This window comes from Pterocles gutturalis, unplaced genomic scaffold (assembly GCF_000699245.1).
Source record: "Pterocles gutturalis isolate BGI_N339 unplaced genomic scaffold, ASM69924v1 scaffold44486, whole genome shotgun sequence".
In the NCBI taxonomy this organism is placed as follows: domain Eukaryota; kingdom Metazoa; phylum Chordata; class Aves; order Pterocliformes; family Pteroclidae; genus Pterocles; species Pterocles gutturalis.
This window is the reverse complement of record NW_010102067.1, coordinates 2,949-26,573: the sequence shown is the minus strand read 5'-3', so window position 1 is coordinate 26,573 and position 23,625 is coordinate 2,949. Positions and strand designations below refer to the sequence as shown.

General features: G+C 37.0%; 1 protein-coding gene across 2 annotated transcripts; it reads left to right on the top strand.

Annotated features, from left to right (window-relative positions):
* The first annotated feature begins 5,872 nt into the window (after positions 1-5,872).
* PNISR (PNN-interacting serine/arginine-rich protein) lies at positions 5,873-22,516 on the top strand. 2 transcript variants are annotated; one of them, XM_010085159.1, is made up of 11 exons: positions 5,873-6,217; positions 7,602-7,787; positions 11,282-11,505; positions 13,202-13,388; positions 13,658-13,848; positions 14,461-14,598; positions 15,620-15,719; positions 16,434-16,487; positions 17,772-17,942; positions 20,665-21,760; positions 22,002-22,516. In XM_010085159.1, the coding sequence occupies exons 1-11, from the start codon at positions 6,130-6,132 to the stop codon at positions 22,030-22,032; spliced, it is 2,466 nt and encodes an 821-aa protein (XP_010083461.1). In that variant the 5' UTR covers positions 5,873-6,129; the 3' UTR covers positions 22,033-22,516. The 2 variants fall into 2 exon arrangements, with proteins under 2 accessions (XP_010083461.1, XP_010083469.1); XM_010085167.1 differs by having other exon boundaries at positions 20,665-22,346.
* Positions 22,517-23,625: the final 1,109 nt, after the last annotated feature.

Here is a 23,625-nt window from a genome sequence, read left to right as displayed (position 1 = left end):
GTGTTGTTGGCTCTCAGAGGTTGCTATCTGCTGGGGATCCAGGTAAATCCTGTCTATGCCACTTTGTCAGCTTTGTCGCCAGCAAGGGAGCTTTCAGCAGCAATCCTCTCAAAGGTGGCATGTTTTAGTACCAGTAATTTGCTATAACAAAGCTTCAGCAGATCCTGCCTTTGAATAAAGTTCCAGTAGGTCCAGCCTTTGAACAGGAATATTTTTTTTTGTTTGTTTAAACATTTCAGAACATGTCTGCTCTTAAAAACTCTAGCAAAATTTTGAGATATCACATTAACTTTCCATAATCTGTTAAGTACATGTAACTGAAATTAAGTGTGAATTCACAGGGTGTTTTTCCCATGTGATTGTGTTTCTGTATAAAACAAAAAGAATCCTGAATTGACTTCTGTTTCTTCACTGGTAAACAGATTTTTATAGATTCAGGTTCCTGTTCTGTGATCTGACATCAGGGGAACGGCTCTTGAAGCACCAATAAGTGTTCTTTTGTTTATTTGTGTTTGCTAGAGAGAGAAAGCAGAAAGGCTTATATCCAGTTGAATTGAAGGGTAGAACAGCTAAGTAAAAGAACTTTAACCCATCATAAGGGAGGACAGTATCTGCATTTTCCTTTGCAGTTAGGTACCTGTTAAATGGATCCATTCTTTGAACCTGTTTGCTTTTCAAAACCTGTTGTACACACTGGTGACCTAGGAACCAGAGTGTCTTAATGACTTCTCAGTTGAGGTACCCCTCTGTTAGTAAGTGTCTTCCCAGTGTTTGAAGTAGTAGATTTTAGCCAGTGTTTATTTTCTCCCCGTTTCAGTGGAAAATAAACTTGTTTCACTGTGATTTGGATGCTCTGCTCTGTATTTGGCCTTGTGTCACTACTGGTAAGAAGGCGTAAAGCTGTCCATTGTGTTAGGTGAAGCGTCTTTCTTGCAGGTGATGCTGATTTGGGAACTTTGTAAGAAATTAAAACTCATTGTAATTTGTGTGGCAGCATCCTAAGTTAGTTTTGGCAACACAGATTGTAATTAGGTGGGAGAGGACTTGATTCTCTCTTCTCCATTATTACTGCTTGATGTCTCAGGAAAATAATATTCGCTTCTTGTCACAGACATTAGTACAAGAGTTTTCAGCTGTTTCAAGCCTTTAAATTACTGATTTGGTGGTGGAGAGGAGTTTTTTGTTGGTTTTGGGGTTTGGGTTTTTTTCCCCCTCAGTATGGGGAATGAATCCCTTGCAGTAAATTTAAAATTATTGAGAACAGGCTACCTTTTCTTTGCTGTGTTTTGTTCTTTTAGTTTGTGCCCGTTCCAGTTTATGGCACTGAGGTTCAAAAGTGTTATTTTGGTAACTCTCACATCTGGTTTGTTCAGTATGGCAAGGCTTGCCTCGATCTGTTTTTATTTTTGACATCTTTAAAATAGTATCACTAGCAGAGTAAAATATCAGTGATGTCTGATGGGACTATATTGAGCGTATGTTGAACAGGTCTGCCTGTACTCTTCTCAGTGAAGTTTCATGAGCAGTATACAAAGTTTTATTACTTTTATGTAAAAAAGTGTAACATCAGATAGCCTACCTGCATGTAGTTTAATAGAGGGGTGTGTATATAGGATTTCTTTAGTTGTCCTTTAGAATATGAGAACTTAAAGTGCTAAAGCCAGTTTGTTTGCCTCTGAAACTTGAAAGCAGATGAAACCATTAAACACTACAGCGCTTGGCAAAACAATTTGTGAATATAATAAACGGCATTTAAGTGCTTGTAGCCTCCCTGTAGTGAGTGAGAAGACTTTTCATTGAATACCTTTTTCATGTTTAGCATATACTGGTTAGTGAAGACTTGGAAAAAGTGCAGGAAACCAAGCAGGGAGCAAAAAAGCAGTGAAATCTGTTTCTGGGAAAGTGATGGTGTCCTGCTGTTTCATGTCACCACATAGATTGAGGTCTTATAACAAACTTCTTCTGTTCTCTAGCTTTGAGTAGTGCATATTAAAAGAGATCGTTTAGTTTTCAATACTAAAAGGATTTGAACACGTGGTCTTCTCTTTTGCCAGCGTATCTTAAGGTTAGTTTTATAAACTTGTTAAGATGCTGATTTTGTTTCTTCCTTATACAATTCCTGTTTCTGTCCAAAAAATAGCATAACAATGAAGATGAGTTGAAATGAATAGAAAATTTGAAATTACTTGGCCAGTTTTCATATGATATTTGGAGAAGGGTTTTTGTGTGTACATATACGGATGCATAAAGAAACTGATGTAATTGCTTCAATATTTGTGTAGTACATATTTCTGATTAGCAAAGAAAGTTTTTACACTAAATTTGGTAATAAATCTGTATACTTGAAAGCCAGCATGTTTTGTAGCTGCCGACCTATGAAAACCAACATTTCTTCAGGAAAACAGGAAATTACAAATACAATGCAGAATTAAAAGCTTTCAAATACAGTTCACAAGCTAAAATTAGCAGTTTCAAATGGCAGTGATTTAAAATTGGTCTGCTCTGGATGGCATAAATTGATTTAATCAAATGTTGAAGTTCTTCACGGTTTTGCACAGTTGTTGCTGTCTTGTCATACTGTTGGGCATCAAAATAGAACTCATGTCTTGACCTCTTGCTTTGCACTTCCCCACCTGATTTCTGTCCCCAAAATAGCAATACCAAGGTGAAGTAATCTTTCTGCGGACAGTTGAAGACTCTAGGCCGTATTGCATTGCAGAGCGATGGAGAAGCAGCTATGTATGCTAACAACTTAAACCCGACTGGGTTGTTCACTCTGGCCCTGAAGCCAGCTGGCACTGAATGGAAGTCTCTGACCTTCCAAACCCGAATGGACGCGTCCTAACTGCCCGCTGAGTCCCATGTCTGTGCTGACACCCGAAACATGCTTGGGAGCAGCCCAGAGGATGGCTGGGTGATCAGGGTCAGTGCCACTCTCTAATGGGGAGATGGTGGAGTCCTTCTGCACTGCTTCCCTTGGCCTCAGCGACCTAGGGCGTGATAACTTGCTGAGAGGGAAGCCAGGAGGGGAGTGAGTGCTGCTGATGCTGCCTGAAGTCACTGTCTGTTTTCTGTGTCTCTTGGTCACCTTTCCAGATGCCGACTGATATAGCTGCAGAATAATTTATCTCCCCCATAAAAAAGAAGTTGAATTATTTTCTTTTGATACTTTGTGAAATACTAAGATGGTTGCTATACCGCAGACAGGTTATACAGGGGAGATCTGGAGGCATTTGTTACCTTATACCTTCTTATGCTCCAAACTGGTGCTTCAGTTTATCCATGGTGAGAGAATAAAGAAAAAGAGGCTAGAATACTTTCAGTATAGAATCCATGAGAAACCGATAACTGGTAAGTGTTTTAACAGGTACAAAAGTTTATTACCAGCTAATTGTGTTAGTTGGAGCATGTTAAAAAAAATCCTGAATGTCCAAGATTTTAGGACAGAGATATATGCAGTCCAATAAAAATAAATCTCATCTGATCCAACCAAGTAAAAACTGTGTGTAGGAGGCTCCAATTCAGTTGAATTTGTAGAGGTGTTCTTAATATTGTTGCACTTCCATAAGAGAAGTTGACAATTTTTTTAACTGTTTGAAAAATTGATTTTTTTGGGCATTCCATTAAATACAAGCCTGCCCCTTACATTATTGGTGGAACAATTTAATCTTCTAAATCTTTTGCTGAGTTTATTTTAATGAAATGTCACAAACTTTTTCCAAGGTATTATTTATTTAGGTAAAAAAGTGATACCAGAATTACTGAAATACATTTTTATTGTGACTAGTGTGATTTAACAGCTGGAAACAAAGGGAGTGGCATCATGAGGCTCTGCAGTGCTTAGAAGACTAGTGGTTATCTTGAACCGCAATTGTTAAAACTTTATTTTAAGATGTAAAAAGGTTTCTTTTGACAGCTGAACAAAATTTTAAGATGTAAAAAGGTTTCTTTTGACAGCTGAACAAATTTGGATTCTGGATGGAAAGATGAACTGAGGGGAGGAAGAAACAACAGTTACTTACTTTTATCTTGCTTTAGGGTGGAAATAATGGGACAAATTACTTTTTCATACTTTGTGTATGAAATAGGTATATACGAGTACTCGGAGAGCTAGGAGTGGCAGGGCCAGCTTGAATGTTGGATTAAGTATTCATTAACCACTTTTTTACTCTCAACTGGTGCAAAAAAGTTGAATTCTGAGATACAGATCAAAATGTTTAAAAAAACCCAACCACCCAAAAAAAACCCCAAAAAACCAAAAACAAAAGAAGGACACTGGCTTTACCTACTAAAAGTCCGAGTGTCATAAAGATATCATGGAAAAGAAAAAAAACCAAAGACTTAATTTGTCAAGAAATATTGTGAAAGTAGAAAAGTAGTTTTTATCCAGTCTCCACCCCCCACCACCCCTGCTGTTCCCAAGGTTGATCTGGTCTTGTTTAAAACCCACAAAAATGCATTTGCAGCTGAATTTTTCTGAGCCATACCCGTGTAGTTATTGTACTGGCTTGAATGTTAGTGGTCTTGAAGCAAAGGTGATCTACAGGTTTTCAGATTAAAATTTGACAGGAGTATGTAAACTATGAGCTTGCATTCATCTCTGCATGACCAAACACCCCACGATGTTACGCACAGCTTTTTTCATTATGCATTTTTGTAGCGTGATGCTCTCTTCCTTGCAGTCATGCAATGATTTATATGAACGCGTAAGCACTAAGCGCAAGATCCCTGCAAGCAGGATCCACTCTTAGTTGCTCTTCTTGTGTCTGCCAGAAGCCAGCTCTGTCTGTGGGGCTGCGCGCGTCCTCAGTGAGAACGGTTGGGGTTATGTTCCTGGCTGGGCACCCGAGCAGCCCTGGCTGCTTTCAGCTAGTTTCTGACAGGCTGTATTCATCTATTCTGTACTGCACTTGGGTGTGAGTGTTGACTAGGTCTCGTGTGCTGCTCCTGTAACCCCGGGAAATGAATTTTTCTCTGTTTCCTTTAAGTTTGGAGTATTTGAAACAGCCTACATGGGTGATGCTTTTATAGCGTGAAATTGAGGATTGTGTGTTGAATGGCGTGAGGATATATCCATGAAGAGTGGAAAGCCTGTTGAGAAGTTGTTAACAGACTGGGAAGAGTAGAGGGGGTCACACTTTGTGCAGTCTTACCTGTGCTGGCATTGTGGACAGTTCCTGGAGTGAAGTGTTCCCAAAACTGGGCCCAGGCTTTGTCTTCAGAAAAGTTTGGAGCCGTGTGGCTGGCTGCTGTCTGGTCCTCCATGTGTAGCAGGTTAGATGTACACACGAGGTACAGGTGACTGGAAGGAACTGGTGTGCTGTTTTAGACATACCTACCTGGTAGACTGCTGTACCTCATCGAATTCTTGCAGAGCTGGTCCTGGAGCTTCACTGAAAGCAGGCTGTGGAGCTCCCGTGCTGTCAGGTCCTAGGGCTGGGGCTGCCTGTTCACTGAGGATATACAGCATGGCACCAAAAAATGTTTCTTGTGATTTTAAGGGACCGTGTGGTAAATGTGCAGTTATGCAGTGATATTTTTCTTTCTTTCTTGGATTTAAAGGTGTATATTATTTAGAAATTATAATGAACCTATACAATGCATAAAATGCATGTGGACACTGTTCTGTACCTGTGCAGTTCTCCCGTGCAATCATTAATGATGTGTTTTACTGTTTGGTGACTTTCCTTTGTCTTGCTTAACAGCCTTGCATGACACTTGTATAGAAAAGTACACCTTTTCCCTAAGAAACAGGCAAGGATATCATTTAAGTAATGTCTTTTATATTTTGACTTACTTTAAATTGTATTTATTGTCAGATGATTTCTTGTCCTACAAACCTGTCATATTTCTCCTTGAACATCATTTTGTAGTTAATTTCTTGCAAAAATACAGGGAAAGCATACTAGGCTTCTGAAATCTTACAGTAATATTTTCAGATATTACTCTAAAGGATGAACCGTTTCCTCCAGCTTAAAATATTAAGCCAGCATTGCTTCAGCTTGCTTTGCAAGGCTTAACCATATCTGCAGTTATGTAAGTTTCAGTTATGTGATATTTCATGGGCATCTATTTAAACATACAACTATTATTTTTAGTTGAAATATAGACTATATAAAGACTTAAAAGATGTGGGATCAAGGTGGACAACCTTGGCAGCAATGGCCTTTGAACCAACAGCAGTGGATGCAGTCATTTCAGCACCAGCAAGATCCAAGTAAGTATATAGAAAGCTTTGTGTATTAATTTTATTTAATCTGTTGTCATTTGAATTTTTGAATCTCTGTTGCAGAGCATGACTGACAGTTGCTTTTTTGTAGCTGCTCTCAAGATAATACATTTGTGATGCTTTTCGGAACAACTAGAAAAAATAGAAAACATACATTGATTCAAAATATTTTGGCATCATTATAGTTAATATGCAGAATACAAGTAAGCAACCTGAGTTATCCTGGACAAATTATCAACATTTTACCAGTCATACAGATTAACATTTAGACCTCATGTACTTTTACAGAGTCTGTATCCCTGTCAGTTCTTTAGCCAAGCTGAATAATTTATTTGAGAAAATGTGCTTTTTATTCAGTGCCTGTGTGGCAGAAGTACTAATGCAGATGTATACACAGTAAAAACTCTAACTGGAAGATCAGTATGATATTTGTTTTAGGTTGCAGCAGTGGTGATCATGATCTCTGGATTTTTTCCCCACAAAAAAAAATTTAAACAATAGAACATAATATACCTTAAATTGAGAGTGAGGTGACAACAAATCAGAGTATCAAGAGAAATACAGAAATGGATGGAGAGAGCGGAGGTGTGTGTTTAATACTTGGGCAGAGTGACCAGGCACCCTGTTTTTTTACTCTGTCACTTCAATTTCTGTAACTTCACTAGAGAGATTTCCTGATCTGATAGTGAGCGAAGACATACTGGAGTCCTCATCTGAGTGCAATTTCTTTACTTACTGGTAGGAATGGTAGTAAAGAAAAAAAGGGGGAAGAGAACTGTAACATATAATAGCATTCCAGAAATCAGGGGTTATACAAAAAGTATATGTTGCGAAATGTAGTTTTCTAACTATGTATGTTTCTTACACTTGAATCTTCATGAATTTAGAGTTTAAGGCTATATATATTTCTCTCTGATATCAAAATCGGTTCACTTATGAAAAAAGTGTATTACTACCACCCATTCAGTGCTGATGTGAACCTAAAATAATCTGCCTTATGGCATTTTGAATATATGCAGAAAAATTCTACTTCAGCAAGTATGTACACTGACGTTTGCTTTCAGTTTGTTTTCCTTTACACTGAATAATTTTTAATGGTGTTTATGGTGCTTGCTGAAGGTAAACGTTGTCTGTTTCTCTCAAGGAATGAGACATAATTTGAATATATGCAGAAAAATTCTACTTCAGCAAGTATGTACACTGACGTTTGCTTTCAGTTTGTTTTCCTTTACACTGAATAATTTTTAATGGTGTTTATGGTGCTTGCTGAAGGTAAACGTCTGTTTCTCTCAAGGAAGGAGACATAATTGAGAAACAGTGTTAAATTTCAGATGTGAATAGTAACCTTTTAAATTTCCTCTCTTTATTTTAGGCCAGATTGACTGGGCTGCATTAGCTCAAGCATGGATTGCTCAGCGAGAAGCCTCAGGGCAACAGAGTGTAGTGGAACAACAAGGAATGATGCCAAACGGACAGGATATTTCAGGAATAGAGTCTGGTCCAACCAACCATAATAATTTTCAGGGGGATCCCAACTTCAACAGAATGTGGCAGCCAGGTTTGTTTTCCTTTCCATTCATTCATTTTTTTCACGTAATGAAATTTTGTTTTTGTCAGACATTTTTGGGTGTGATCGTGCCCTGTCCCTCAGGCTTCAAGATGCAGAACTATCAGTAGCATCAACTAATTAACTATCACAGCTGCTACTTTCCAGTCAGGTGTTCCACAAAGTGGGTAACAGTACAGACATAAAAGTGTGATAACACAGCTCGGTAATCTCTGTATAAAATAAATAATTTGGTTTTATAATATACATATACAAAAGACTTGTCCTGTCCCTGAATGCTGTAGAAAGATAAAGTGTGACTTGCAGTTCTACATTTACTTCCCTGGATCTTATTCTTACATCTTATGTTTTCTTGCTTATGCCACTGCATTAGGAGAACCAGCACTGAAGGCAACAGGATGCCTCAGAATTAAAGAGCATCTGTTGCCTGCTCCTGTAGTGTAATATCTGCTTCTGGCATGATCTTGACATCTAGGATGAGTTCACAATATAACTGGCAGATGCTGGCTTTAGGTGTCTTAAAATCTTGAAAAAGGAGATGAGCAACATTCTGTGTGTAAAATATGTTATTATTACATGTTTCATATACTTAGTATTTACCCTTTTTGACTTACATATCCCATTGTCATCTGCATAATTTTTCAGTTATTGTAAGCTGAAGTTGGTTGAACAATTCTGTTAGTACAATTATTTTCATTTCTTAATAGCTTCCTCAAAACTTCAGTTTTGGCCAAAAATTAATTTTCTTTTTAAAACGTTGTAAAATAACACTGGCAATAAGCATGAGGTAGAGATTGGGTATTTTCTGCTGAAAATTTTTCTGAAGTTGTTTTCTGAAAGGTTTGTTATGTCACCACACTATAATGCAATTTGAAATGTGTGAGCAAGGTAGTTAGTAAGCCTGCGTACATACCTTCTGTTGTCTTCGTGAAACCTGCACTTCATGCTTGATTCTGTTAATGATGGAAAGAATAACGCCTCAAATTTTCACTGTGACTATTCAAATTCATTTAAGTGCAATGTTTAATAAAAATAGGCTTAAAATGTCATTGGCAGTTCTTTCACATGCATAATAAAAGGGAGATAGCCATCAGGTTTCACTGAAGTTTCACTTACCTGCACTGGGCTCTAAGTTACTGTAGCGACATGTAAGAATTTTAACTTTACTATGTGGCAGTACATAGAGTGTATTCTAGCCCTATTTCTGAATAGCAGCTAACGGTTTTCACAGAAATACTGTGTCATTGTTGGACAACTTTGTTTTTCATATGATCCTGTGGTGGTGAATTCTTCCTCCTATGCTTTTTCATCTGTGAGGTCAAAGAGAATAATATCTTAAGCGGTAGTTTTTGCAAAGAGTCACAGAAGGATAAAATTGAGGAAGATATTTCATTGATAATTCTGGATGTTTGGCACCCAAGCTCACCCAGAAAATGCAGAACAGGAAAACATCTTAGATCTAGGAGTGAGAATAATGTAACACCTTTTGTTAATGGGAAACAGTGTGCCAATGGATTTTGTTATCATTGGGTATATCATTCAAAGAATATGTTGTTTTCTCAGTTTTTTTGGACACTGATAAAGACCGTGCTGATGCATATACGACCCAGCTTCCCTTAATTAAGGCAATGTAATTCTTAATGTGTAAAAGCAGTCACAGCAAACACACTAAATCATAGCATACGTGGCTAGGCAAAGGTACCTTCACGTATTTACTCTTTCTACAAAGCTTCATCTTTCTCCATATCCTTCAAGTTTCTTTTTGGATCCAAAAGTCTTTAATGTGCTACTAATAAAAAAGCAAAATGGCAATCTGAAAACCAACTGCGTAACTAGCAGACAATTAATTTTGAAGGGACTCATGTTCCGTAAGTGAAAACAGCATCTGTTGCATGTGACTTGCAAGCTTGTAAGTCAGTTGACTTGAAGTAAACTGGGCAGTTGAGAGTCCAGTGCAGAGCCACAAAGATGATTAAGGGAATGGAGCATCTCCCTTATGAGGAAAGGCTGAGGGAGCTGGGTCTCTTTAGCCTGGAAGAGAGGAGACTGAGGGGTGACCTAATCAATGTTTATAAATATGTAAAGGGTGAGTGTCAGGAGGATGGAGCCAGGCTCTTCTCTGTGACATCCAGTGATAGGACAAGGGGCAATGGGTTCAAGCTGGAACATAGGAGGTTCCACTTGAATATGAGAAAAAACTTCTTCACGGTGAGGGTGACAGAGCACTGGAACAGGCTGCCCAGAGAGGTTGTGGAGTCTCCTTCTCTGGAGACATTCAAAGCCCGCCTGGATGCGTTCCTGTGTGATCTGATCTAGGTGTTCCTGCTCCGGCAGGGGGATTGGACCAGATGATCTTTCGAGGTCCCTTCCAATCTCTAACATTCTGTGATTCTGTGATTTAAATAGTGTCAGTGTTAACACGTACATTTATCAACAGTAACTCTTGTAAGCTGTACTTAAAGGATTCTATCCTTTAGAATATTTTAGGACTACTGACTCTAGAAAAAGATTTGATTAATCAGCTAAACACGACCTACCAGGATGACAGTGGGAGTGAAAGGAGTGATAAAATTCTTGAATGTACAAAAAAAAGAATGACCAAGTAAAAAAAAACCTATGTTAACCCTTTATGGTTGCTACAGTAATGGATCCAATTATGATGCAGTTGGGAAGGACAGTAAAAATGAGAAAAATTGAAAGAGTTATTAAAGGACTGGATGGAAGGTAGGAGTTAACCTGAGAGGCTGGATATTAATTATGTTACTGGTGAAAGCTACAAGGTAGTTCTGTCACAGTCTGTAAATATCTGTATAGTGGACATCATTTTTAGACTGATTTCAGTTCTGACAAAACTTATGGCCACATGAGCTACTAATTCATTCCTTAAACCCTTTTCACTCTGTTAGCCAATTGTAACTTATGTTTGAGGACTTATGGCTGTAGCTTATGCTAGGACCTCTGCTAGATGTTGAAGAATCCACGGAATCATCCATAATCGAGACACGAGACTTTGGAAAGCAGGTTTCAGTGGTTCTGCTGTTCAGAAAACCATTTCCTTTCCATAATAGGTCTTTTAAGTCTATTATGCAAAGGAATAAAATAGCTCATTAGTGCTAAGGTTGTAACAACATAGAAATAGAGAAGTAGGAGCAGTTCTTTAACAGTTTACACAATGTGTAAGTGCTCTGGTGGATTCAGTATCACTGGAAATTTACAGCAAAAAAAATTTTACAGCATCTCTGTGCCTGTCCAGTTCTGCTCCCCGCCCTGTGTTTTAGTTCAGCTATAGCTATTTGTATTTCCTTCATTTGGTTGAAGGAATTATTGAGACAGTATAATGCAGTCTGTAGATTGATGTTTCTTCATAACTTTATCATCTGTGTTGCTTTGAGGAACCTTGTGATAAATACAAGAACATTGAGTGATTGGTGACTCATGTAAATCACACTAACTTGGTATTGAATTGTGTTCTAAATCCTAAACAGAATGGGGAATGCCTCACCAACCCCCTCACCCACCTCCAGATCAGCAGTGGATGGCTCCAACCCCAGGTCAAATGGAAATTGTTCCTCCATCTGAAGACAGCAATAGTCAGGACAGTGGGGAATTTGCTCCTGACAACAGGCATATATTTAACCAGAACAATCACAACTTTGGGGGACCTCCTGATAACTTTGCAATGGGGCCAGTGAACCAGTTTGACTATCAGGTGAAACATATTTGTTGCTTTAATATTGTAGACGTGCAGAGTCCCTTCCATGGATGTGTTCCTCTAATACCATCTAGCGTCGACTTTCATTCTTCAGTTCTACAAACATCTACAGAATCTGTTACCTGCTAAGATACATTTTTACCAAATACTTTACAGAAGAGACTTGAGAGTTTTCAGTTGTGTTCTGAGGCCAAAGGGTTTTTTTTTTTCTATACTAGTAATGAGAAATGGCTGTTGTCTACAATATTAAAATTAATCACTGTGTTCCAGTATATAAATTAACATTATGGAGTTTTGTGTTTAAAAAAAAAAGAAAAAAGGAAGAGGAGGAGAAAAAAAGGTTCATAAATATATACTTTAATACAGTAGATAATGTACTGTAGGGAACAGTCCTGTATTTGCAGAGAGATAGACTGGATGATCCATTGATCTTTTCCATATCTATCTACTGTGATTCTTTGAATAAAAAAACCATATTTCTAAAAAATCCACATCCACTTTTTTCTTAATTCTGGCATATAGGTTGCATAGCAGCATAAATCTGTAGGTGGTTTTATCACTAATAATAGCAGGGGGTGTTGCACAAGTCTTTAAACACAAAGAAGTTTTGGATCTTTCCCCTATTTTCAGTATTTTTCTTTCAAAACTCTTGATATAAATGAACAAACTGTACCTGTTAAAACACCTACCTCCTGTTCATAAACAAACCCAAGGGAAGACAGGCAGAACCGTGTTTCTATCTTCTGGCCTACTTTTCTCTATTATTAAATTCTCTTGTTCAGCACTATTGTTAGGAGGTGAACAAGTATTTTCAAATACACTAGTTTATTATAATTTCCTTTGTTTACTACTGTGGGACCAACTCTTAAAATTAATGAATTACTACGGAATTAAGTACTGCAGAAAACTTATTTTGCAGTGAGTAACAGAGGGATGCTTGTCCTGAAATTGTAGTGGAAGCATGCTTCTGCCGCTAGTGACTTAAATAAATAACTCCATAGAATATAATAAAAAAAAAAAATTGATGCTATAAATTTATTCCTAAACACTCTCCTCTTAAATAATTTCATTAGGCATTTCTGGGCAACAAATATTAAACAAAAAACCCCCTCACATATGCCTCAAGACTTGTGACTTTTGGATTGTATACAGCTTGCGTAGAATCCAGGGTCTGTACTAAACTCGCATATTTATGCATTTAATATTTTAATCAGCTATACTAGTAACATCCATTAATGATTACTGGAAAGTGCGCAGTGCAGAATTCTTTTGTAATAAAAGCTTAAACTTCTCATTTTTGTTCTCATGTTGTAGTTACAAAGAAAGATGGCTAACAGAGCTAGACTTTTAAACTTAAATTTTGTCTACTCTTCATTTAACTGCATGCTGATGATAAGCTGGCAATGAACTGTTGGAGATAGATGGTGATTATAGGGCTTAATGTTTAGCACGATATGAAAAGAGATTGGTTGAAGCCCTTTTAGCTTCATTAGTATCCCTGCTTAAATCTAAGTTTGCTCATTAAATATTTAAGAAAAACTTATTTGTTGGGGACCACAGAAAAAGCGATTGAGAGATCTCAGTAGCCTAGAAATCGTGGATTCCTACTTGCATGGATTTCTGTAGACCAACTTGCGCACATGCTGTATTTAGTGTTAAATGTGAAGGAAAATAAACTGCATTACTCTTTCAGCATGGGGCTACTTTTGGTCCACCTCAAGGTGGATTTCATCCACCTTATTGGCAGCCAGGACCCCCAGGGCCACCAGGTCCACCAGCACCTTCTGCACCTCCTCAGAATCGAAGGGAAAGACCCTCATTCAGAGACCGACAGCGTTCACCTATTGCGATGCCCGTGAAGCAGGAGCCTCCACAGATTGGTACATGTTAACCATTCCTTAATGAAAAAAACATAAAAGCTGTGTTTTGAGAAGAATTGCAAAATTTGAAGAATTTTAAAATTATTATTAAGTAAAAAAGAAGGGAAAGAAAAAGATATTTTAAATAATTTTTTCCCCACAATCATATGTGTGGCTTGTTTGGAATAGGGGTGGATGGAGGGTTGCTTCTTTGTTCTTGGTTTGTTGGGGTTTTTTCTTTTGGGAGGGAAGGTTTTTTCATCTTACAAAACTAAACCTTGTTTATGTAGATGCTGTGAAACGTAGAACTCTGCCTGCCTGGATTCGTGAGGGTCTGGAAAAGATGGAACGAGAAAAACAGAAAAAATTGGAAAAAGAGAGGATGGAGCAGCAACGTTCACAGATGTCTAAAAAAGAAAAAAAGGAAAGTGAGGAGGCTGAAGAAGGGGATGGCCCACGGTTGCCTCAGAAAAGTAAATTTGTAAGTAGAAAGCTTTGCTTTTTGCTCAGGTTTGTATTTCCTGAAAGTTATCAACTTTTTTGTCTCTTCAAAAGAGAGACTGTATTCCTGGTTATCTCTTTGTTTCTGTTGCTTAAAGTCAAGCTGCTGCTTTGTTGATATTTACTTGGTGTTTTGAAGTTGTTAATGTCTGAGAGGTAAAGGTGTATTATTTGATCTGTAGTGGCAAAGAAACAACATTGAAATTGGGCTTTTTTTCTTTCTTGTATTTTGGGAACATACATGGTCTTTGAAGGTTTGAATTCTAAGTCAGTAGCTGAACAAATTAAGATACCTGTATTTTCTAAACTGAGCCCGTTTGGGAAGCCTTGTGTTGCCTTCACTTAGGAGTTATCTCATTTGTCTGCAGTTCTGAGGAACTGTCTGGCAGTGAACTGACAACTGTGTATTTACTTATCTTGTGTGGGTAGAGAGGTACCTGCATGTTTATTAGGAGGAGAGAAAAGAAATAGAGTTTAATGATAACTGTAATACAGATTTCAGTACAAAGTAAATCAAGTTGACTATCATAAATAGAAACTAATGACATTTACATCTAAGTTTTTCCTGAAATGTATGGTGCTGTTCTTGTAGGACAGTGATGAGGAAGAGGAGGATGCTGAAAACACTGAAGCTGTCAGTGTTGGGAAAATCAGCAGGAGTCCTTCCCCGGCTCCTCAAGAGGAGCAAAGTGAACCAGAAATGACAGAAGAAGAAAAGGAGTATCAAATGGTATTAATAATGTAGTTCTTGCTAAGTATTTCTGTCTATTTGCTCATATTTTTTGGGCATAGCAAAGTAAAACACTTTTTCTCTGCCTAATACTGTCACTAGAGGTATAGTACAGTAAAGCAGAGTTATACTGGCATGTCTGTTTATAATGCTGTCTTTTGCAGATAGACAAGGATATAGGTTATATAACTCATATTTAGCACAGTAGTGAAAGAATGTAATGAATGTAATCCTTACATTGATCGTTATTAATTCTATGGTTTGGTTTAACTTGTCAAATTCCTGAAAACTTTTAATGATTAAACGCACACAGCTGAAATCTATGCTTCAACCCCAGTTACAGTGAAAGGGAATTTAAGAAATGTATTCTTGCAAGGAATTAAATTGCTAGAAACCTAAGTCCTAGACCAGAAACAATTTCACTGTGTTTGCAGAAACTTCATATGTTGAAATCATAGTTTTATGATAATTGTACAACTGAAACCTTGTTAATGAAGGCCTGAACTCTAAAAAGCTAGATGAATGTATTTTTGTAAAGCATATGGTCCGAATGAGCAGCTTGGAGAACTAGCTACCAGCATTTCAATTTTTGTAGTAAGTATATAATAATAAAATCCTATATAAGTAACCTCTGATGATTTTTGCAGGATTAGGGTCAGCAAGGGAGCATACCAGACAGAAATGTGATCTTTATTTTTTAACAGAATAAATGAGATCATTCAAGTACATTTCTGATACACAGTTTCATTTGTTGTATCATCTTTGACATCAGGAATCAGTGCCCTGGATAGCTATGTGTAATATAAAATACAAACTGTTCTGAAAGTTTTGAAATCAGGTCAAATTTAAACAATTTCAAACTTGCTTTTTTAAGTCATGTCTGTTGAAAGAAATAATTAAATAGAATGGGCAAGAGAGTACTTTCATAGCCATCAGAAGAAGTGAAACTCTATGGATATAATTTGAGTGCATCATTTATGCAACAGGTTTAGGCTTTAATTGTATATGCAATTTTCTTCAGATGATGCTGACAAAAATGCTGCTGACAGAGATTCTCTTAGATGTCACAAATGAAGAAATTTATTACGTGGCCAAAGATGTTCACCGTAAAGCAACTAAAGGTATGCTGGTTTTTTTTTTTTTTTTTTTTTTCAGTTTTTTCTGTGAATATTCTATATTTGCATGTCTCTAAAACATTTAACCTCCATAGTTATCTCCCAAGAACAGTTCCAGTATAGTGCATCCAACCTGGTAGAATTCAAATTCAGTAATCATGTACTGTTGTCCTGTGCAGTGTATTGTGAGTTACTTCAGTTATTCCATTTCTTTCATACAATTCATTTATTTAGTTAAAATTGTACCTGTGTGTCAGTGGTTCTTGAGCTATAGCTGTTTCTTAATGCTATTATCTTTATCTCAAGTTCTTAGCTGTTCAGAAGTGAAAAGAGATGAACTTTTGAGTTCTCAATTAGTAATTCATTTGGTTTCTTAATGTGTATTGTACTTACATAACTGAATTTTTTAAAGTAATTGAGTTAATCTAAATATGTAACTACCGAAACTTGAAACTTATGTGCAGATGCTGTAACTTGGAAATTGATTTATGAGTATATATTTGTGTTTTTTCTGTTCATTACTAATTTGCAGTTAAATTCTATATCTTCGTGGTCAGAAAATCTAGAATTGGTTTTAAATGGATGATGCATTTTTAATGTTTCTTCTCTCCCTCCAAAGAGCAGCAATAGTAGTAGATTTAACAATACCATAGACTCATGACTATGAAATCGTGGCTATTTGTGTTAACATGTTGTTCCTGTTGTTGATGTGATACAAAGCTCCTGCAAAACAGCTGGCACAGTCCAGTGCACTGGCTTCCCTCACTGGACTCGGTAAGTATGTTCCTTATTTTTGAGAGGGCTTAAAGGGGGAGTTTCGCTCTTGCCTTGCATTTCTAGAAGTTGCATTTTGAAACTAGATTTTAATTGCCCAGGAATATGGGTCGCTTTCTGATAACTTTAATTATCAGCACCTTTGTTTGTTCCACAGGTGATCCTACTGATATAAAGTGGGATGATTTTTGGAGTAAAGGACTAGTCAGTGTGAGTTAGTGTATGAGAATCTTGCCCTAATTTTGAAAATACATAAAAACTTTAGATAAATTGACTTTTGAAAGTATGATTGTTTCAGAAGCACACTGCAGTCTTCATGAATACTGTTTTACATTTTTCTCCTATTGTGATCCATCCAAACAAGAAGGGAAAGTTGATAGAAGAGTAATGTGAAAGTCTGTAAAGAAAAATATAATCTTTGGAATTATTATTTTATTGAAAAGCTACATAAGCACAGAGGCTCCCATATCACGTATCACCAGAAACAACACAGGAAAAAGAGATTGACATTCCAGCTTGACACACAGCAAAGACCTTTCCCAACATGCTTTTTATCATCTGAAACATACATCAGTGTCAGTGGTCAGTTATGTCTCTGTTACGTGAATTCTGATGAATTAGATTGAATGTTATCATCACACGCATTCACATGTTTTAAGGCTAACTCAATAAAGATCAGAAGAACCTCAGACTGAAAGGAAGTAAAATATCTCCATGTCGGATGTTGAAATTGACTTTATCTTTCTTATCAGTCCAGTGGTTATTAATATTTCTAGGGGAGAAGAAAGTCCATTTCTGTTCCATCTCCGTACCCCTGTGAAAGTGCAGTGTTTTCTAATTCAGTATAGAAAAATTGAAATTGCATTCAGAATGTTTGTAGCCTTGGACTGTGGAGGCGGCTGAAGTCATTTCAGAGATGTCTTCTGAGAAAGGTCCCAGGCATTTTCTGTCCGGTTCCTGATACAGAGGCAGGCACTGTTACAACCTCTGCAGGGAGCTTTTTTGCCCTTCCATACAATGGAAAAAATACCATAATCGCAGTGGTTGCTTACTGAAAATAGACAAGCTGTTCCAGAAGGAGTAGAACCAGACAGTGAGCATCAATGCAGATATGAGGGCCTTGATCACACCAGTGAAACAACATTGGCACTTACCAGAATAAAGTGACTTCTTCAGAGAAGAGGAAGTGAAGGAAGGGCAATGTTACACTCCTCTTTGCCCCACAGAAATATTAAGAACAAAGCTTAATCTTTCCTCGTGATAGACTGGACTTTATGCACGCAGGTGGACTGGGTGGTTATGGATCAGGAGACAGTGAAGATGAAAGGAGTGACAGAGGCTCTGAATCATCTGATACTGATGATGAGGAATTACGACACAGAATCAGGCAAAAACAGGAAGCATTTTGGAGAAAAGAAAGAGAACAGCAACTACTACTAGAAAGACAGCTAGAAGGTAAATTATATAATGTCTTCTTACTATGCTGCTGTATATGGAATTTACTGCTTAGGATATATAAATTGGTGGGAGAGAAAATGCATTTTAAGCCAAAAAATATGAAGCCAAATTTAGAAATAATGTTCTTTATTTTAAAAGTTTTAACAAAGAAGATGTTTGATCTACTTGATCAAAATAGAATCATAGAATCATAAAGGCTGGAAAAGACCTCAAGGATCATCAAGTTCAGCTGTCAACCCAACACCACTTAACCCACTAAACCATGTCCCGAAGCACCACCTCGACATGTTTCTTGAACACCTAGGTGTTTGCTTCTTTTCTTTCTAATAAGAAAAAAAGTCCATGTAGTGTTTTCCATAAACTATTCTACTTCAGTCTTAAAAGAGCAGACATGGTGCATATATATCTATATGCTACAGATATTGTACTAAATAAATAATAGTATTGCATTATAAAAATGCACATATGTGTATAATATATTTTTAAAAAATTATTAGTGTCTCAGTATCTCTGACTGGGGGATAAATTTCACCTTTCTGCACCAGCCTGAAGTTCATGTAAACTTGATTCTTTAAAGTTGTATACTTTTAAGTATATGGAGCACATTTCATGTCATCTGAAAAAACTTGCTTTTTAGTTACATAATCTTGTGCAGTGCGCCTTTCAGAATGTACAGGGGGAGGCTGCAGTTTCTTTGAACTCACTGTTCTCAGTTGTAGTTGAGGTTTGTTTCCATATGGTACATCTTCATAACTAGATTTTTTTTTATCTGATACTGGAGAAAGATTATTGAACCCAGTCAGTTCACACTTAGCCTCTGAGAAGGCGACAGGCTTGATTTAAAAAAATAAAATTAAATCTGTGATTTACTTCTGCTTCTCCATACAAGGTAAGGTTTGTCCTTTTGTACCAATAATGTAGGTCAAAAGGGTATCCCAGTTACCTTGCACTGCTGAAGAGCAGTCTAGATCAACAGATGAATACGGTGGTAAGAAGTCATGACCCAAGTTCATAAGCTGGAAAAGAAAGAAAGTGCTATTACACTAGTGTACTTTTTATCTTACTTTAAGATGGATTATTTACTCCTTTTACTTTTTATTTTAAAAGCCTAGAAATAGGACGTATGGATCCCGTAATAAAACTAGCTAAACTTCTGGTTTCCTTAATATTCCTGTCTTTCTCAGAGTGTTGTAAGGTTTCTGCATAAAAAGATAGCCATAGAGAGAGTGAGTGGTGGCCTAGCAGGAAGCCAGGTGTCAGTTTGGGAACATGGGGCTATTTACAGAAATATAAATCTAGAGTAAAGAAGCTGATTCTATACATCCAGAATACTGAAGAATACTAAATGCAAGGTCTCATTTGTAGCAGTGTTGAGGAAAGGCAGAAGATTTCTGATACACAGTAGAGCATCTTCTAACATACGCTGGCTTCTGCCTGGATTACCTAATAACTCGGGGACTCGATGGAATTGTTTTCTGGGTTAGATTTGACTATCAGTTGCCATTTGGATCACTTTGGGTTTCTGGATGCAGTTTTATTCCCTAAGGTAATTCAGAAACTGATGGCCCACCTCAAAAGGCTATTTTTTTGGCTAAAAATTTTGTCAGTTATGTTTTCTGGGTTCAGTTTAAAATGGGAAGGGGAGATAAACTTGGCCAGTGGTGCAGAGGATCCTAGGTTGAATATAAATAAGTAAAACTTTCTTAAAGTTGGAAACGTCTGGAAAATGCTCTGAGGGTCTGAATTTATTTTGCTATATGAGAATCTTGGCCTGGTACTCATTATGTTACTTTCAATAAATGTATTTTTAATTCTTCTGTTGTCTTCGTACCATGTTTATAGGATTTTCTGACTAGTAAGCTTATATATAATCTCAACTGACATTAACTTTTTGTTGTGTAAGAGCTTTGCCATCTATCTGTATTAAATGCTGTGGTCTTCACGCCTGAACGGAGTCTTAAGCAAAGAATTATCTACAAGTCTCCTTTTTATGCTATTCCTCCCTTCCTTGGAATTCGTTGGCTATCAAACCTGTTAAAAAGAAGGAAAAATGTAAACTGCTGGGACTAGTTACCGTTTAGAACTAATCTAAGTTGTCCTTGGAAAATGCCATAAACCCAATATTTTCTTTCAAAAAAAGAAACATGCGTCACTACAGCAGAGGGTACTCCTAATTTTTTTGGGTCATGAGGCCTACAAAACATACAGGTACAGCCAGTGCTGTTTGGAGTTTGAGAGGCTACCCACGCGCTGTGTGGGAAATACAGCTTCTTCAGAGCAGCCAGTGATTTACTCAAACTCAGGTGAACGGGGCTGAAAAGAATGCGTGAAATGTAGGTACAGCAGTTGTAAGAGGGAGAAGGGGACAATCAGATGTATCAGAAGGTTGCAGGAGGAAAAGTACATGTGTAGATGAATTTGGGAGTTCTGGTGCTCCAGGGTATTTGTTTGAGAACTTAGTCTTAAACCACTGAAACATGAAATAACATCAAGGACTTCCAAAATTGTTTAGATTGTTTGTGTTTTCTAAACCAGCAGGACAACTTTTCTAGAATTATAAAAAAAGAAAATAACAAGTTGGTATGATAGCAGACAGTGTATTAGTTACAAGTGTTATGAAGGTGCTTGGAAATTTGGTTTGTCAAAAGTAACAGTACGGAAATTATTGACATATTACTCCAAATTAATTGCATTTTTCTTTTGTATACGTTTTTTCCAGAAGAAAAGCTACAAAATGAAAAAGTTTCAAAAGAGATGAATGAATTTAGTAACAAAGAACAAAACAGTAACTCAGCATCACAGGAGGCAAAAGAACTTGAAGCAGTTCATGAAAAGAAAAGATCTCCAAATGCAATTGTACCTGATACAGAACTCAAAAAAGAGGGTAAAGAGAGGACAGGAAGGAGTGGGTCAAGAAGCTCTAGCAGTGGTAGTTCTAGCAGCAATAGCAGAAGCAGCAGCAGTAGCAGCACTGTATCTAGTTCATCCTATAGCACTAGCTCAGGTACTAGTCGCAGCTCTTCACGTTCTTCCTCTCCTAAAAGGAAGAAGAGACACAGTCGCAGTAGGACACCTTCACATAAAGTTAGGCGCAGTAGAAGCAGGAGTTACTCCCACAGAAATAGGAGAGAGAGGAGTAGGAGCAGAGAGAAAATAAGGGAAAGGAGAAGATCTAGTAGAAATCGCAGTGCTGAAAGAGGGGAGAGGCGAAGGAATCGGAGTCCTTCGAGAGAAAGAAGCTGGGATAGACGTAGAAGCAGTAGCCGTTCAAGAGACCGGCGAGCTAACCGTGCGAGCCGCAGCAGAAGCAGGGATAGACGTAAAACTGAAGACCAGCGTAGAAGCCCTACTGGAAATAGGCATAAACATAAAAGTGAGGGTAAAGATCAAGAAAGGAAGAAGGAGCAGGGTGGAGGTGTAGATAAAGACAGAAAAAAGAACAGAGAAAGGGAGAGAGATCAGGAAAAAAGAAAAGATAAGCCAAAAAAAGAGGAAAAAGAAAGCAGGACTGGCAATCATGATGACAGTAGATTAAAGAGAAAAAGAGACAGTGAAAGAACTTTCCCTCGCAGTGATACAATATGTGTGAAAATAATAAGACAGGATTCCAGACAAGAAAGCAAAAAAGTTTCTACCAAAGATAGCAAAAAACGGTCAGGCTCCGAATCTAGTGCAAGGAGTAGTTCTGAATCACCAGGAAGCAGTAAGGAAAAGAAGGCTAAGAAATCGAAGCATATTCGGTCATGCTCCGTGGAGAAATCTCAAAGGTCTGGTAAGAAGGCAAGCCGCAAACACAAGTCTAAGTCACGATCAAGGTAGTATACTTTTTAAGTATTTTGTCTGACTTTTTTTTTATTTTTGATATTCGTCTTCATGTGTACGGCATATGAACTCTTTTTTAATAAAGTATGGTATTTATTAAATTTTTTGTCTTAGGCAAAAGTAGTTTTGGAAAATCTTTTAAAACTATTAATTACTAAGCCTAAAGTGGGTTTGGGTTTGGGGTTATTTTATTTTTTCCAATTAACTTTTTCCCCCTTTTCCTTTATTTTTCAGATCAACGACTCCTCTTCGTCGTAAACGCTGAGCAATTTATGGCACCAGTGCTATGACGTTTAAAAATTCCATGAGTTATAAAAGGCTTGTCTCATTATAGAGGCACATTGTGGCTATGTAGGTGAAACCAGAATCCTTTTTTTATCTGTAAATAGGTGTATTTTTTCCAAATGCTGCTCAGAATTAAATACCTAATAGGATTTCTTTGTATTACATTTTTTCAGAACAGTAGTGCTTATTAAGAATATAAAACATGCCATTCTCTTTCAGCTGTAATGTTCTTAAAATTACTCTTGAATGTACTGTGATGTCAATAAAGCTCTTTAGTTCATTTTTTGTTTAAAATTCTTGCACCTGAATTTTGTGTTAAATTGTGGAAAGTACTTTAACAAAAAAAAGAAAAAGGCAGCTTTTTTTTGGTATAACAAATTTTTAAAGTACTTGAAAAAATATTTTAACGTAAAACACTTGTCAAAATATGTAATCCATGGACATGATGAGATTAATCTATTGGGGGGGTATGGAAGAAAAAAGAAGACATCTTATTTTTTCTTTCGATATGTGTAACAGATTTTTAATAACCTTTTTATTTGGACTGGCAAGTAATATATGCTGTATGTGTAAAGTATGGGTTACTGTAATACAGGCTATACTTAAACAGATTGAACCCCATTAGGAGTATGTGCGACTAACTGATCTTGTGTGACAGTGTTAAGCTCTGGAACTATATTCCTCACCCAGTTTTCAGAAAGAACTTTCAAGGATGTTCAAAGATATTACAGGAACAAGACTCAGTATTTTAGATGTTTTTATGGAATATATTTATAAATGACACTCAGTACGTATCAGAAAACTGACAGTAGGTTAACTTTACATTTTGGCACATGCATTAAATGTGTAGTAGACATTAAAGCTGGTTATTTTTGCTAGTGTTCCGGGAGTTGTGATTCCTGCAAAGCTAATGCATTGATAAGACAGCAAAGTAGCTACATTTTTGTTTTTAACATCACCATAAAGTGAGAGAGGTCACCGATTACCTCCTTCTTCAGGAAATGAACTATTGCTGTTAGTAACAAGAGTGTGAAGTAATGCTAGCTAAAAAAAACCCAGAACATCAAGACACAATCTGAGGACAGTGACTGTTACAGAAGAACATCAATTCAGGAAGAGACTGGAGATCTGTGTCTAGAAGGTCTGGTATGGCAGCAATTGTGAAAAAGATAAAAGGCTTAACCTCAAAGTGAGATCTCTTTGATGGTTTTATCTTCTAAGAAAAAAATATACTAGTACAGGCAACGTGGAAAGCATGTCTTCATGAACAGATTAATCCCTTTACTAAAATTAGAATTCATCTATGCAGCATTTTTGCCAGTGTAATTTTTTTCATAAATTAGATGCAGAAGTAAACTGCTTCAGTGCAAAAAATCACATTTTACCTGTACGTTTGTTAAGCAAGTAATGGCTGGTGAATACATGCATGTTTATTAAAACACTGCTACAGATAAATAACTAGTTAATTGGTTATAAATAACATACCCCTCCAATTAAGTCTTTTTCCATAGAGTAAGCAATCACACCTATTAGCAAAATAAGGCACAATTTGCAACACACGACTTTTACTTGC

What these genes read in the sequence shown, in the direction of transcription:
- PNISR (XM_010085159.1), top strand. Translation starts at nt 6,130, where the DNA reads ATGTGGGATCAAGGTGGACAACCTTGGCAGCAATGGCCTTTGAACCAA. An exon ending in TCACCGTAAAGCAACTAAAG is followed by an intron (nt 15,720 to 16,433) that starts GTATGCTGGTTT and finishes TGTGATACAAAG; the next exon opens with CTCCTGCAAAACAGCTGGCA. An exon ending in AAGTCTAAGTCACGATCAAG is followed by an intron (nt 21,761 to 22,001) that starts GTAGTATACTTT and finishes TTTATTTTTCAG; the next exon opens with ATCAACGACTCCTCTTCGTC.